This window comes from Palaemon carinicauda, chromosome 14 (assembly GCF_036898095.1).
Source record: "Palaemon carinicauda isolate YSFRI2023 chromosome 14, ASM3689809v2, whole genome shotgun sequence".
Lineage (NCBI taxonomy): Eukaryota > Metazoa > Arthropoda > Malacostraca > Decapoda > Palaemonidae > Palaemon > Palaemon carinicauda.
Window position 1 is genome coordinate 11,292,729 of NC_090738.1, and position 16,141 is coordinate 11,308,869.

Here is a 16,141-nt window from a genome sequence, read left to right on the forward strand (position 1 = left end):
CTATCCAGAATTTCAATGTGAGTGCAAACAGTATTATCCCTGGGAATAAGATCAGGACTAATTAGTGTGGCACTGAGTAGAGAGCATGCCTTCGTCACGCCAAGAAGTCACATTTTGCTCCAACTCCACAGCGTACTTGTACTTCGATGTATTTTCTTCTAAATCTAATGGATTTGTCCTTGGGTTATATTCCACATGCCAATCAAGTTTCGTTGAAACTGGTTCAGTTGTTTTTGCGTCATGTTGTTAACAAAAAAGTAAGCTACAAAATATTTACCATATACTTACCATTGCGATTATTTTCAAAGTACTGCTGCGTTCTTGAACTTTATCGAAAATGTTACAGATTTATCCTTGGGTCATACCCAACAGGAGTACCAAGTTTGGTCAAAATCGGTACTGTAGTTTTTGTGCAAAGTTGCTCACAAACAAAAAAACAAATAAATAAACGAAGATGGGAGTGAATACATACTCTTCACACAATCTTCAAATTCGTAGAAGGCAATAAATAGGAAGAGGCTTCAGTCTTTGCGAAGCCCTAGAATTTTTACCGGAATTAAAAGCAAATCTCATCACACTTGGAGTCGTCATTTTCGTTACTCCAGGAGACATATTTTATTGTGAGCGAAGAGAATGTATTTCGTTATTAACATATACGATGAACCCAAAACCTCACTACAAACAGGGACAGAGGTTCGTTACCTACGAGAAAGAATTTGTGGTATTCGTGGAGACGAAAGTGTCCTTGGTATAATAACATAACTAATTACCAGTATTACTATGAAAGCACTCCCATTCTTCAAATACTAAAGCTCCTTCTCAGGAAACTAATCATCGTGAAAACACAGAACAATCCAACACACCTTAACAATTGGGTCACGGAAAGAATATTTGATGAAGAAAGTTCTCATAATATAGGCGAGGAAAGGAGCAATAATCTAAGTATGTCATCCAGTGACTAAGAAAAGGGATTGGCTGTGTCTGATCTTACGATATCATTTCATCACGAAAAGCTCAACTTTTTACATTACGGAGAGAGAGAGAGAGAGAGAGAGAGAGAGAGAGAGAGAGAGAGAGAGAGAGAGAGAGAGAGAGAGACTGTGACGGGATGCAAATTGGGCAACGTGTCTCCCTCGCTTTGCATTTTGTTGTTGAGATTAAAAGAACTAGGTCAACAATATAGAATAAACTATGCCCTGGAAGAACCCCTAAAATGTGGAGAGAGAGAGAGAGAGAGAGAGAGAGAGAGAGAGAGAGAGAGAGAGAGAGAGAGAGAGAGAGAGACTGTGACGGGATGCAAATTGGGCAACGTGTCTCCCTCGCTTTGCATTTTGTTGTTGAGATTAAAAGACCTAGGTCAACAATATAGAATAAACTATGCCCTGGAAGAACCCCTAAAATGTGGAGAGAGAGAGAGAGAGAGAGAGAGAGAGAGAGAGAGAGAGAGAGAGAGAGAGAGAGAGAGAGAGAGAGTCCGTATAAGAATTAATAATTTCTTAATAAAATGTTAAAATTTGTCAAATTCATTGTTGTTCTTTGCTCTATAATCATTAAATACCAGTAACTTACTACTTTGTTTCTATCCCTAGTATACATGTTAGTACACATATAAAAATGTATGCCATATGACATCAATGGCCATTGGTGTTATGTTGCCATAGAATAACCAGTTATCAATTCCTCTCACCATTATAACTATTATTATTATTACCATTTTACAAGCGAATTTCAACCTCATTTGCGGCGATGCCGATTCTCCTTAATCCCGATGACTTCGCTTCACTAAGAGAAGGGAAGGAAAATGACAAACCAGGAGATATGGCATACACGTTGCCATATCTTCACTGGGTCAGTTCACCGAGATCTTTGGTCAAATCCTATTAAATGCTTAAAGATTAGCTTCGGCATTCAGTGTCTCGCACAATAGCCTTCCGTAAATACCATGGAGAGTTCCCCGCGTTAGGTTTTCCGCCCAGAAGAAATAAAAATGACATACAATATCTATCAGTTTCTTTTTTATTAAATGGGAAAAGGATAATGAAACTGATAAATTTGTAATTGACCAAGCAATCAAACGTGTCACAGACGCAACCAGCATATCAAAAACCACTAGTTTCAAATTTGCAAGGAAAATTGGGTCGAGGTTATTAAGCATACTGATAACATTATAAAGGAAGACATGAAAAATGACTTCTGTATTAACTAATTCATTGAATCTTTTGTGATAGAACTAAGTTCATCTGACGAAGAGTCACCATAAGCACGTTTGCTAACTGAACCTTTGTTTTTTAAAAACTTTTTCCATTAATTAAATAAATTCTAAAACAATACAATCACCAATGTAAATATACTATAATAAACTTAGTTAATTAAATCCTTTGCAAAGAATCCTGTCTTTTAATAATTAATCAGAATTAAGAAATGAATTTATTTGATATAAAAATTAAGATTATTTCTGTTAGTGTGATAATCTTTTCATAACTTCCTCTTGCTAACTTGCGGAAAATAACAGAATTTAGAACCAAGAAATCAGCGGTCTCTATAAGCAAGTTCGAATGAACTACTACACGCTGGACATGATTGGAATCGTCCTGCCTCACAGGGTATCCGAGTGTATTGATTCCAGTTAATGAATTCCTTAATAACTTCAGCAATGGCAGTGAATATTCAGTAACTTTCGTGGTTAATTAATCTTTAAAGACAGCAGTAACTGTTCAATTAGTTGTATATTCCTGCTCTCCTATCGGCCGCCTTCCTTTTAACACCAAACATGACGACTTTCCCTCAACTTTGAAATTATTATTATTATTATTATTATTATTATTATTATTATTAATGTGATTATCATCATCATCATTATTATTATTATTATTATCATTATTATTATTATCATTATTTGCTAATCTATAAACCTAGTTGGAAAAGCAGGATGCTAGAAGCCCAGGGGCTCCAACAGGAAAAATAGACCAGTGAGGAAAGCAAACGAGGAAAAATAAAATATTTCAAGAACAGTAACAACATTGAATTAAATATTTCCTATATAAACTATAAAAAATTTAACAAAACAAGAAGAGAAATTAGATAGAATAGTGTGCCCGAGTGTATCCTCAAGCAAGAGAACTCTAACCCAAGACAGTGGAAGACCATGGTACAGAGGCTATGGCACAAGACAAGACTAGAGAACAATGGTTTGATTTTGGAGTGTCCTCCTAGAAGAGCTGCTTACCATAGCTAAAAAGTTTCTTCTACCGTTACCAAAAGGAAAAGTGGCCACTGTTCTCATCAATAAATAGTTAGTTACTAACCAATGACGATGAGAATCATTCTGTCTACTGCACCGTTGTGTTCTCCTGACTGTTCCCTTCTATTAGACACCAAACACGAATTGTTTCAGTTAATTTCGAAAACCCATTGTTTTCTTTAATTAATCGTTAATTACTAATCAATAAAGATCAGAATCATTCAATCAAGGGCGCCATTGTAATCTCCTGTCCCTCCTGTTTTGCTTGACACCAAACACAGCCATTTTCTGTGAACTTTGAGAGTTGATTGTTTTTTAATTAATTACTAATCAAATAAAAGTCAGGTTTAGAGTCGATGCGAGTATCCTAGTATACACATACTAAGTTTTAGACAGATCGCCCGAGTATTAAAGGAATATAAGCTTTTGAAATTAGTACCTCGAAAATTATTAATTACTTAATAAATGAATAATTAGTGGTCTAACACAACTTTCTGCTCATTGATCAGTAAGTACTCTTTTCTAGTCTACATGCTGAATTTCACGCTGATCCGACTCTAATTACTAGAGTTATCGGAACGTCATTGTTTTTCGTAATTTGATTAATTACTAATTAGTGCGATACAATCATGGAAAACGCTCAGAGGATCGACAGACACTGACCCATAGAATATACCTGCCAAGTTTCATGACGATTGGTTCACGAATAACGGAGGAGTAAGCAAAAAAATGATAGTGTTACACGCCAAAAACAACACTAGGGACTTATAGCCCCTCAAAGGAAAATTGACATCTATAGGTCTACACCTCCAGCAAGGTCCAGTAAAAGATGTCTTATTTTCACAGGACTGTCAAGTTAAACTAGTTTCTTTAGCTTCAGGAATACATAAATGAGAAAGATCGAGTTTATAATTACTCTGTATACTGTTAAATAAATCAATCGGAAGAAGAATGTTCTGACAATGTAAGACGTAAATCACTAATGCTATACTCTTTGAAATAGTTTGAAGATTGCTTGACCACAGCAGAAGAAAAGTGACCTCAACATCGTTGATACAATATTGACTCACATGCAGAGTTTGTTATTGTGAAGTTCATTCATTTGCTATGTTGTTTATGAAAGTATGCAGGATAGTAAGTTTAAATTCCTGCGAAAATTTGAAAAAGGGGAGGCGATGCGACTGGCAACAAGAATTTAGATTTTGGGAACATTACGGAACTGGAAAAGGCTAACCTGTACCAACTTAGTTTGTGTGCGCGTTTATTGCTCTCTGTTAGAGGAGGTTTACAGTCTACGAATGCTCTTGTATTTTACGTTTTTCATTTGGATAATTTCTTTGACCTAAAGGCCTTTTGAATGTTACCAGAAGCGCATGGCATTCCCTTCCTATGTTTCTATTCTTATTCCGAGGTCCTTTGGTCTTATATATCACCATGGTAATCATAAAGATTATTCGTAATGATTGTTATTATCAAGGTCCTTTAAATATTAGGACCTTGGTTATTATTACTGTTCTTGTTTACAAGAGACCAATTAGTCACACTTTCAAACTGGCAAAAGTCTGGAACAACGGATTTCTTGTTCTTGAATAAGAGAAAACCGAAACAAGGTAAAGCTAAAGAAGTTGAACGGCGAGGAAAATAGAGACCCACGGAAATAGATAAAAATAAGGAACAAATGAAAATAAGGGAAGAACACTGCAGTGAAGAATCACTGACAATGCCTACAGTCCGCCACAAAAGCTGGTGATTGGAAGTAAATTCGGATGCGTATGTCTTTGATGCAAATCTTTTCATTTTTTTCATTACTGTTGTGGAGCTTTGTGAAAATGATACATAGCTTTTTGTCCTTGAGAATCTCTCTGACCTAAGTTACCCCTCTAATGATCATTATATAAAAATGTCCCTAACACCACTTAAAAAGTGTTTAATAACCAAGCCTGTTACACATAATCTATTCTCTTTGAATATAGCACTAATTCCTTCGACAATAGCCACATTGCTCATCAACTAGATAATTACTTTCCAATTTACTCTCTATTGCTTAATGGCTCTTATTCATACCTGGAGGGCGCCTCATCAATTTCATCAGTTAAGTGCAGTCGGCAGTATTCAAATTGCCAGAAAAATATCTTGATGTCACTGATAACAGAAACCATGAATCTCTTTCTATTACCTTTACAGTATATCTTGCTAGTAAATGGGGGGGGGGTTAGTTGGGACAGAAAGGGGAGTGTGTAGAATTAGAGGATTTCGGGAGTGGTCATCCGTCTTCATCCTTACGAGGTTGAGGTAGGGGGATATATGTCAGGAATGGATGGGCTTGTGTGGAATTATTTACAAATGGATTATATCACCAGATTTCTTAAATTCGCTTCCTCCTTGACTATCAGATCTAATCCATATAAAAAAATCAATAAGCATTCGCATGGGCTGGATTTTATACGGTACCATACAGTCGGTTTTATTGTTCATCTACAAAAAAAAGTGAATGTCTATTATTTTGAACATGGTCACCTCAGTATATACTGTATTTCTTTGTGATTAAAATTTAGTAGGTAAATGCTAATTATTTCTGTTCAATTTAACATGACAAAAATAACAAAAGACATATATTACCAATTGATAGGATACGCTTCTGTACGCAAATCGACAAATAACAGGTTTTCATAGTTATACGTGTACTGTACAGTATGCATTAGAGAAAGTCAACGTGGATGCTTTGCGATAGGAGGATCAATGCAAAGGTTAAAGGAAATTTTTATAAAAGTGTTGTTAGACCAGCCATGCTATATGGGACAGAGACTTGGCCAATAAAGAAAGGGCAAGAAAGAAAAATGGAAGTGGCCGAGATAAGAATGGTGAGGAGGATGTATGGTGTCAAAAGGAAATAAGATCCGGAATGAATTGATCAGGGGGACTCAAAAGTATTAGAGGTTTTAAAGAAAACCCAGGATATAACACTGAAAGGGTTTGATCATGTCATGAGGAGAGAAGATGAACACGTATGTAAAAGGGTTATGAACATGGATGTGGAGGGCAGAAGAAGGATGGGAAGGCCAAAGTTCAGAAGGAAAGATAAATTGTTGAATGAAATGAAAGAAAATGGTCTAAGAGATCAAGATGTACAGGACAGGGGAAGATGAAGAAGGCTGACTACAAACAGCGACCCCATATACAAATGGGAAAAGCTGAAGGCAGAAAAGAAAGAAGGATGTATATATGGTAGTTATCTTATTCACAGAGTTCTACATTCAACTTTGATAACCATTGTTAAAAATCTCATCGTCGCTTACTTTACAAGTTATTTCAAATGAGAGAGAGAGAGCCTTACCTTATTGCCTTATTTTTTGTTTGGGTTCCCCCAGGTCCCTCAGTGTGAGGCACCTCGTATATCCACCAGAGAGTTGCTAATGCATCTTCCGGTGTATTTTGCTTCTTCCAGTCTTGGATGGTCTGGGATGCATCTTAGGTATTTATCGAGCTTATTCTTAAACACATCTACGCTCACTCCTGATATGTTTCTTAGATGAGCTGGCAGCACATTAAATAGTCGCTGCATTATCGATGCTGGTGCGTAGTGGATTAATGTCCAGTGTGCCTTCCTTAGTTTTCCTGGTATATTTTTTGGCACTATTAATCTACCTCGGCTTGCTCTTTCTGATATTTTTAGCTCCATGATGTTTTCAGTAATTCCTTCTATTTGCTTCCATGCTTGTATTATCATGTAGCGTTCTCTTCTCCTTTCTAGACTGTATAATTTTAAAATTTGCAGTCTTTCCCAGTAGTCAAGGTCCTTAACTTCTTCTATTCTAGCAGTATAGGACCTTTGTACACTCTCTATGTGTGCAATATCCTTTTGGTAGTGTGGGTACCATATCACATTGCAGTACTCCAGTGTACTACGTACATAAGTTTTGTAAAGCATAATCATGTGTTCAGCTTTTCTTGTTTTAAAGTGTCTGAATAACATTCCCATTTTTGCTTTACATTTAGCCAACAGTGTTGCTATTTGGACGTTGCATAACATATTCCTATTTAACATTACACCAAGGTCTTTAATTGCTTCCTTGTTTGTGATTGTCTCGTTATTAGGTCCCTTGTATGCATATACCATTCCTTCTCTGTTTCCATAATTCATTGATTCGAATTTATCGGAGCTAAATAGCATCCTATTTATCTCCGCCCATTCATAACCTCTTTGTAGTGAGTTCCTATCTTCATCACACGTAATTTCTCTACTTATTCTTGTGTCATCGGCGAAACTTCGCACTACAGAGTTTTCAACACCACAGTCTATGTCTGAGATCATAATAACAAACAGCAGTGCAGAGAGAGAGAGAGAGAGAGAGAGAGAGAGAGAGAGAGAGAGAGAGAGAGAGAGAGAGAGAGAGAGAGAGAGAGAGGGAGAGAGAGAGCATTACCCCATTTAACAGATTTATGTAACAGAGTAATATGTTATCATCCATTCATTTTTCATATCTATGATCATATTTTACAAAACAAAACCTCCACGGCTCTTCTTTTTTCTTCCAAGGCTATATTTTGAAAATAAAGTATTCCCTATTCTGATTTCGTCTTTTCAACCTTTAATTATTAGAGAATCCTTCACAAAGGCGTCAACATGATTACAAATTACAGCAAGATTACAACCAAAGCTATTATTATTTACTTATTCATAAGATACTTTCAATGGCGTTGCAAATCCGTCCCATGACTTGTCCTTGAATTGGTCACAATTGTATAATAGTGTGGATCCTGCTGTCCCTTTGAATGAGAGTCTGGTCAACATAATTGGGAAGGAGCATCCCTTCGTGTGTGCTAAGGTACCGCGTGAAGGACAAACCACGGATCAATGATGATTGTATTATTATTATTATCATCACTAGCCAAGCTACAACCCTAGTTGGAAAAGCAAAATGATATAAGCCCGGCTCCAATAGGGAAAAAGAGATCAGTGAGGAAAGAAAACAAATAAACGATGAGAGAAATTAACAATAAATTATTCTAAAAACAGTAACAACATCAAAACAGATATGTCATGTACAAACTATAAAAAGACGTATGTCAGCCTGTTTAACAAAAAAAAAAAAAACATTTGCTGCAAATTTGAACTTTGAAAGTTCTACTGATTCAACTACCCGATTAGGAAGATCATTCCACAACTTGATCACAGCTGGAATAAAACTTCTAGAATAAATAATGTGTAGTATCAAACCTCATGATGGAGAAGGCCTGACTATTAGAATTGACTGCATGCCTAGTATTACGAACAGGATGGAACTGTCCAGGAAGATCTGAATGTAAAGGATGGTCAGAATTATGAAAAATCTTATGCAACATGCATTATGAACTATTGAACGACGGTGCCAAAGATTAGTATCTAGATCAGAATTAGAAATTTAATAGACAGTAAGTTTCTGTCCAAGAAATTAAGATGAGAATCAGCAGCTGAAGACCAGATGGGAGAACAAAACTCGAAACAAGATAGAATGAAAGAATTGAAACACTTCTTAAGAATAGATTGATCACCAAAAATCTTAAAAGACTTTCTCAATAAGCAAATTATTTGCACAACTGAAGAAGACACAGACCTAATATGTTTCTCAAAAGTAAATTTGCAGTCAAGAATCACACCTAAAATTTTAGCAGAGTCATACAAAGTTAAAGAAACATTATCAATGCTGAGATTCGGATGTTGAGGAGCCACTGTCCGTGACCTACTTACAATCATACTTTGAGTTTTGTTAGGATTCAACTTCGTACCACATAATTTGCACCATGCACTAATTTTAGCTAGATCTCTATGAAGGGATTCAGCAACCATTGATCTACATTCAGGAGATGGAATTGATGCAGAGAGAGTAGCATCATCTGCATACGCAACAAGCTTGTTTTTTTAGGCCAAACTACATTTCATCTGTATATAGTATGAAAAGTAATAGGCCAAGAACACTAACCTGTGGTAGACGTGCTTATTTGGAGAAGCAGTAGGCCTATCATCTTTGGAAGGGTAACAGATCAGATTTGACTTGGAATAACTATCCTCAGCTTAGAGCCTTTGCTTAGTGAGTTTATGCTTCAACTGAAAAAGAATACAATTTCACCATAAAAGAAACCCTTTCTGGTACAACTCAGGGACATAAGTGGTGGACTAACCTTAAATCTGCACTCTTTGGTGTATATACAACAGTTCCTCCTTTACTTAAACCAGATGGCTCTGTCACTCATTGTCCAAAGTAAAATGCATCATTTTTGGTTGATGTGTTTGACAGTAAGCAGAGTAATGAGATACTAGAACTGCCTCATTCACGTTTTCCTGAAGGTAAACTGACTAGATTAGCTTTTCGGTCACGTGAACTTAAAGCTCTCTTGGTGGATGTTATTTTTCCTGTTTCTTATTAAGACTGCAGATTTTTTAGTCTGTTATTTTGCGCAAATTAGCAAGAAGTGGAGCTTTTAGCACTTGTTGAAGAATTGGTATTGTTATTCCATTATGTAAATGTGTTTGTGGTAGCTCAAGTCCAACTGATTACCACCCAATTTTCATAACTCCTATAAGATCTAAAGTTTTTGAACGTCTTTTGGCGAAACATCTTAATAGGTTTGCTGAAATTTATCATCTGTTCCCTAGTTACAAATTTGGCTTTCGTAAAGCCCTTGGAGCATGTGATGCCCTTCTTACAATCTCCAATGCTGTACAGAAATCCCTTGATTGAAGTCAGGGAGTTCGTATGATTAACCTTAATTCTAGTGCTTCCTTTGACCATCTTAATCATGAGGCCCTTGTTTTCAAACTCAAACAGTTGGGAGTGGGTGGGTCGTTTCTTAGCATCATTGTTGAATTTTTAGGTAATAGATCTCATAGAGTTGTTGTTGATGAACACCGTAGTGAGTATAGGAATGTGATATCTGGTGTTCCTCAGGATAGTGTTCTTGGCCCATTACTTTCCATGCTATATACACATGACATGTGGTTTGGCCTAGAAAATAAGCTTGTTCATATGCAGATGATGCTACACTCTTTGAATCAATTCTGTCTCCTGAATGTAGATCTGGGGTTGCTGAATCCCTTAGTAGAGATCTAGCTAAAATTAGTGCATGGTGCAAATTATGGGGCATAAAGCTGAATACTAACAATACTCAAAGTATGATTGTAAGAAGGTCAAGGACAGTGGCTCCTCAATATCTGGATCTGATCATTGATAATGTTTCTTTAACTTTGTATGACTTTTAAAATCTTGTCACAAGTTATGGGGTTTGAAGTAAATCATTCATTAGAGTTTAGAAAAATTCTTGACAGCCGTTGACTGTGCTAGTTGCGTGCGTAGTAAGTAGAGCGGCCGTTGCCGACCTGTGACCTCATCTCCATGTACCTGGGTAGTGTGTGTGAAGCAGTTTAAACTAAATTCTGTCTTTGCTGACCCAAGCACATGGGTACTGAATCTGCTTTCATGTCGACAGGTACACCGGGGAGAGGGGACGTAAAGGAGACAAGAATCGGCTGGATGGGGTTGCATCACTTACCACCGCTACCCAGAGTAAGACAAGCTCTCATACACCCCCAGCAATGTGTGCGAAATAAGAAGAGCTGGGAAGCCAAGAGTAGTTAGTTCGAGTTCAGGTCAAGCTCAAGTTGTGAGTGGGCAACCATCAGTCATGGCAGGCTTATCTCAGCCATGGATGGCGTCGATACGCAACAAGACGCCCAATAAAATAACTCTGTGTAAGGTATTTTGACCGTTTCCCCTCCATGTCCGTTCTCCCCGAGTGTATCTGTAATTTACAAGTGATTCATTGTTATCCACCATTTATATGCATTTTTACCGTAAAATGTTCCGGTAATTTAAGAGCGAGGGAGAGTCTTATATTTCATCTATCATGTAATTAGAGAGATTTAGAGTTCTATTGACTATGTCATTAAAGAGATTCCTTCATTCAATTTGAAGATTTATGCTCGTGTTTCTGTGAGAATTAACTTAGACAATAAATCCTCTTTACGATGTAAAATTCGTCTAATTTCCTGCTCCCATCCTTGATTATTTAATTGCCACAAATCTTGTGACGATTTAGGTGTGATTCTCGACAGCAAATTTACTTTTGAGAAACACATTAGGTCTGTGTCTTGAGAAACACGTTAGGTCTGTCTTCTTCAATTGCACAAAAAATTTGGCGTATTGAGAAAGTCTTTCAAGATTTTCAGTGATCAATCTATTCTAAAGAAGTGTTTTAATGCTTTCATTCTATCTTGTTTCGAGTAGTGTTCTCTTGTCTGGTCTTCATGTGCTGATTTTCATCTTCATTTGTTAGACAGGAACTTACGGTCTATCAAATTTCTTATTCCTGATCTAAATATTAATCTCTGGCACCGTCGTTCAATTAGTTCATTATGCATGTTGCATAAGATTTTTCATTATTTTCACCATCCTTTACATTCAGATCTTCCCGGATAGTTCTATCCTGTTCGTAATGCTAGGCATGCCGTTAGTTCTAATAGTCAGCCCTTCTCCATCATGAGGCTCAATACTACACAGTATTCTGTAAGTTTTACTCCAACTGTGACCAAGTTGTGGAATGATCATCCTAATCGGGTAGTTGAATCGGTAGAACTTTAATCGTTCAAACTTGCAGCAAATGTTTTCATGTTGAACAAGCTGACAAAAGTATTTTTATAGTTTATATATGAAATATCTATTTTGATGTTGTTGCTGTTCTTCAAATATTTTATTTTAATTGTTCATTATTTTTCATGTCGTTTATTCATTTCCTTATTTCCTTTACTCACTGGGTTATTTTTCTCTGTTGGATCCCTTAGGCGTATAACATCTTGCTTTTACAACTAGTTGTAGCTTAGCTAATAATAATAATAATAATAACTGGGATTAGTCAACATGAGGTCACTGGAATATTAATCCCATTATGTTTTTTATGTGAACAAATAAAAAAAGGAAACAAATAGCAGATATCTCTTGATAAATTACAGACATCGTCAAAATATCATCACAATGTCGATTAATATCTTTCATAACTGATATATTTTTCCCTATTGGAGCCCTTGGGCTTATAGCATCCTGATTTTCCAACTAGGGTTTTAGCTTAGCTAATAATAATAATAATAATAATAATAATAATAATAATAAGAAACATCATTACATCTCCTATAAATAATAAAGAGCCACGTGTCTTTATAGCTACATAAAGTATGCATATACACATTATTATTATCATTATTATTATTATTATTATTTTTATTATTACACACACACACACACACACACACACATATATATATATATATATATATATATATATATATATATATATATATATATATATATATATATATATATATATATATATATATATATGTCATGTCACGCTCAGTGGCGTTACCAGACGTATGACTACTCGGTTTCTCCACGTCCCTCGGGTAGGGGGGGGGGAGAAAGTAGTCATACCCAGGGGAGAGGGGATAGTCCGGGAGATAAACTCAGAAACAATCTCACACAAATTGCCGGGTTGTAGTTGGAAGAGGGAGAGGTGTGGGGAGGGTTGAATCTGTGCGTGTGTGTTTATAACTATTTAAATATTCAGCCGTCATTTTTTACGGGTCGGGAACACTGCTATACAATATTCAGTAAGTGTTAATCTCATGGAATCATGTTGATGGTAATGCGTGTAAGCTTTCACTGAGATTGTACGATAGAGGGATTTCGTTTAATTTCACGAATGTTGCATAAACAATGATTACATGACTATAGAATTTGAGCTCAATATGAAGAACGTTGCAATTATCCTTCATAAAATCAACTAAAAGAAGACCAATATCAAGGTCATGACTGAAAATGGCGAATAAACGAATAATGGTGTCATGCTGTCTCTTCAATCTGCATTAACAAAAAAAAAAAAAAAAAAAAAAAAAAAATTAAAACTCTTGTGTGACTCGCTGCTGAGTGTACAGTAAAGTTAGCTTCATTGATTCCAGTACGCTGTACACTTCAGGGGAAGGTAAGGAAACGTCTGTCAGCTGTACATTGTAGCAGGTAACTCTGTGATTAGCTGACGAGAAAAATGCTGCCAACGATGCCCGTAAAACAAAGTGGCTAAGTTTGAAAACATGTGATCAAAATGAGGTGCTGTATAGAAAACTGTTATTACTTATTTAATGGCATTTCGTAAAACAAATAGAAATGCTTTTGATCACATGTTTACCAGCTCAACGACTCAAAAGTAAGTTGGCCAGGGGTACAGCCACCCGTTGAGATACTACCACTAGAGTTATTGATTCCTTTGACTGGACAGACAGTATTACATTGTATCCCTCTCTCTGGTGACAGCTCATTTTTCTTTTACCCACACATACACCGAATAGTCTTGCCTATTATTTCCATATTCTCCTCTGTCCTCATACACTTGACAACACTGTGATTAACAAACAATTCTTCTTTGTTCAAGGGGTAAACTACTGCACCCTAGTCGTCCAGTGGCTACTTTTCTCTTGGTAAGGGTAGAAGAGACTCTTAAGCTATGGTAATCAGCTTTTCTAGGAGAAGGACAGTCCAAAATCAAACTATTGTTCTCTGGTCTTGGATAGTGCCATAGCCTCTGTATCATGATTTTTCAGTCTTGGGGGAGAGTTCTCTTGCTTGAGGGTACACTCGTGCACACGCTTCTATCTCATTTCTCTTTCTCTCGTTTTTTTAAAGTTTTTATAGTTTATATATGAAATATTTATTACAATGTTGTTACTGTTCTTAAAATATTTTATTTTAATTGTTAATTACTTTTCTTTGTTTCAATTGACTATTTTCCTTGTTGGAGCCCTCGGGGTTATAGCATTCTGCTTTACCAGCTAGGGTTGTGGCTTACAACCTCACAATCCTTGTGAGCTAAGGTTGGGGCGTTTGGGGGAGCCTATAGGTCTACCTACTTGAATCATCAGCAGCCATTCCCTGATCCTCCCTGGTCCTAACTTGTATAGAGAGGGGGCTTGGACGCTGATCATATGTATATATTATCATTCTCTGGGGCGCTATCCTGTATTCTTGTTTAGGCATTGTAACTGTCCCTTGCCTCTGCCAGTACTGTTTAACATAATAGATATCATCATTATCATTATACGTGTAAAACCTTTTCAATAAGTGTTTCAAGCCAATAATGAAACTTACTTTAACTTCACAATGAGTAAAAGCAGCGACGAGAATACTGGAATCGATAAAAGCATCGTATGTCTCCATCCGGCGTATCAATTCCTCCTCGCCCTCCTTCGATGGGGTTACCAAGAGCCAGCTAGCCGCCAGGAGGTCGCCCATTGAGTTCGCCTGTACGAAAAGGACATTAGAGGCTTGTGGGGTACAATTGCACAAATTGTTAACAGCTAAGCAGAAATGCTGAAAGAACGCCAACCGCATAAAACTAGTTTGTGCATTACAAGAAAACTCTCGGTTTAAATTTAGATAGACATAACCATGTCATTTGTTGATCAAAATCTTACTTTTGACTATTGCATGCATATATCCTGGATCGTATTGCTTACACATATTTTGAATATTTTAATGAAAAAACAAAAAAAAGCAACAAATGCATTCACACTGGAATAAGCCCATATTTATGCTCTAGGACCAGATTTGTAAACAATTGACACTATACACGAGTTTATCAATTATATTCTGTAAATCTAATTCGATATGTAATATGACAATTGAATTTTGGCAAAAAAAAAATAAAAATAAAATAAAAAAAAAGGTTATTTAGGATTTAAATGTACAGTTGGACACAGGATTTCATGCTACACCTTGCTCTGAAGAAGTGCACCCAGCCACAACTTTACAGCGCAGAGAAGTCCTGTGTTTTGCCCCGGCTACCACCCCTAATATATCTCCTTACAGCTTCTGTATAGTCACTTAAAGCGAAGTAAGGGTGTCACAAGGTGCACTTCCTCGGAGAGGTGTAGGTATACACAGGACTCCTGTGTCCAACTGTACCAGGGTAACTACAGAATAACAACAACGTGTAAGTAAAGGGAGGATCAACACAAACTAAACAGCTAATTTAAGAACTATAGTTTAACTAATAAAATCATTAATAAATAAAATACTGATGAACAATCACAGGCAGACACTCACCTTGGTTAGCAAGCGACGCGTCAAATTGTTATAAACAGTTACGACGTTTTTGTGATGACTGATGTCGTAATTTTGACGTCCGGAACCGTAATTGAAGGCGTTGACCTTCACGTCTACCTTCCAAAGCCTCTGGAGGAGCCTGCTTCCTATGATGCACCGCGGGGTTAATATTTCTGAGGGTTAAAGGTCAAAATACTGCAGTTCACTAGGATGTAAGAGTTACGAAGCTGGGCAGCTGTACATATAAATATTTGCATGTATAACAGTCTATCTATCTATATATATATATATATATATATATATATATATATATATATATATACATACATACATATGCACACATATATATACACACATATATAAATATATATATATATATATATATATATATATTTATACACTGCATAAGATATATTATATACGTAGCTTATATATGTGTGTATGTTTCTTTCTGAATATAAGCAAAAGTATGAAGAAAGACAGGACAATTTTATACTAAATAATAATCATATGACCACGTCTTTACCAAAAAAACAAAAACAAATAATATTCATAGCTTTCGAACTAAAGAATCTATTTACTGTAATTATATCTGCATCAATTATACATAGAGTAATTATAGATGATATCTATGACACTGAACAGGCAATAGGTACCATCACGGAAAATACAAATTCATTTATCTTTTTCTTTGCTTAATTCTAGAACATTCCTAATGCTTGCAGCACACTAATAAACCTAAGAATAAATCATCGGCTTCAAGAATGCAATTCCA

The 16,141-nt window shown here is 36.2% G+C and overlaps 1 protein-coding gene across 1 annotated transcript in view; it reads right to left on the reverse strand.

The window, feature by feature from the left end:
- The window catches only part of LOC137652680 (glutamate receptor 1-like), an 89,457-nt gene that overhangs the window by 36,675 nt on the left and 36,641 nt on the right, over window positions 1-16,141 (reverse strand). Inside the window, exons 3-4 of the mRNA XM_068386084.1 lie at window positions 15,367-15,539; window positions 14,410-14,562 (exon numbers count right to left, since the gene is read on the reverse strand). Coding sequence (XP_068242185.1) covers window positions 14,410-14,562; window positions 15,367-15,539 — 326 coding nt within the window. The remainder of the gene's footprint in view (window positions 1-14,409; window positions 14,563-15,366; window positions 15,540-16,141) is intronic.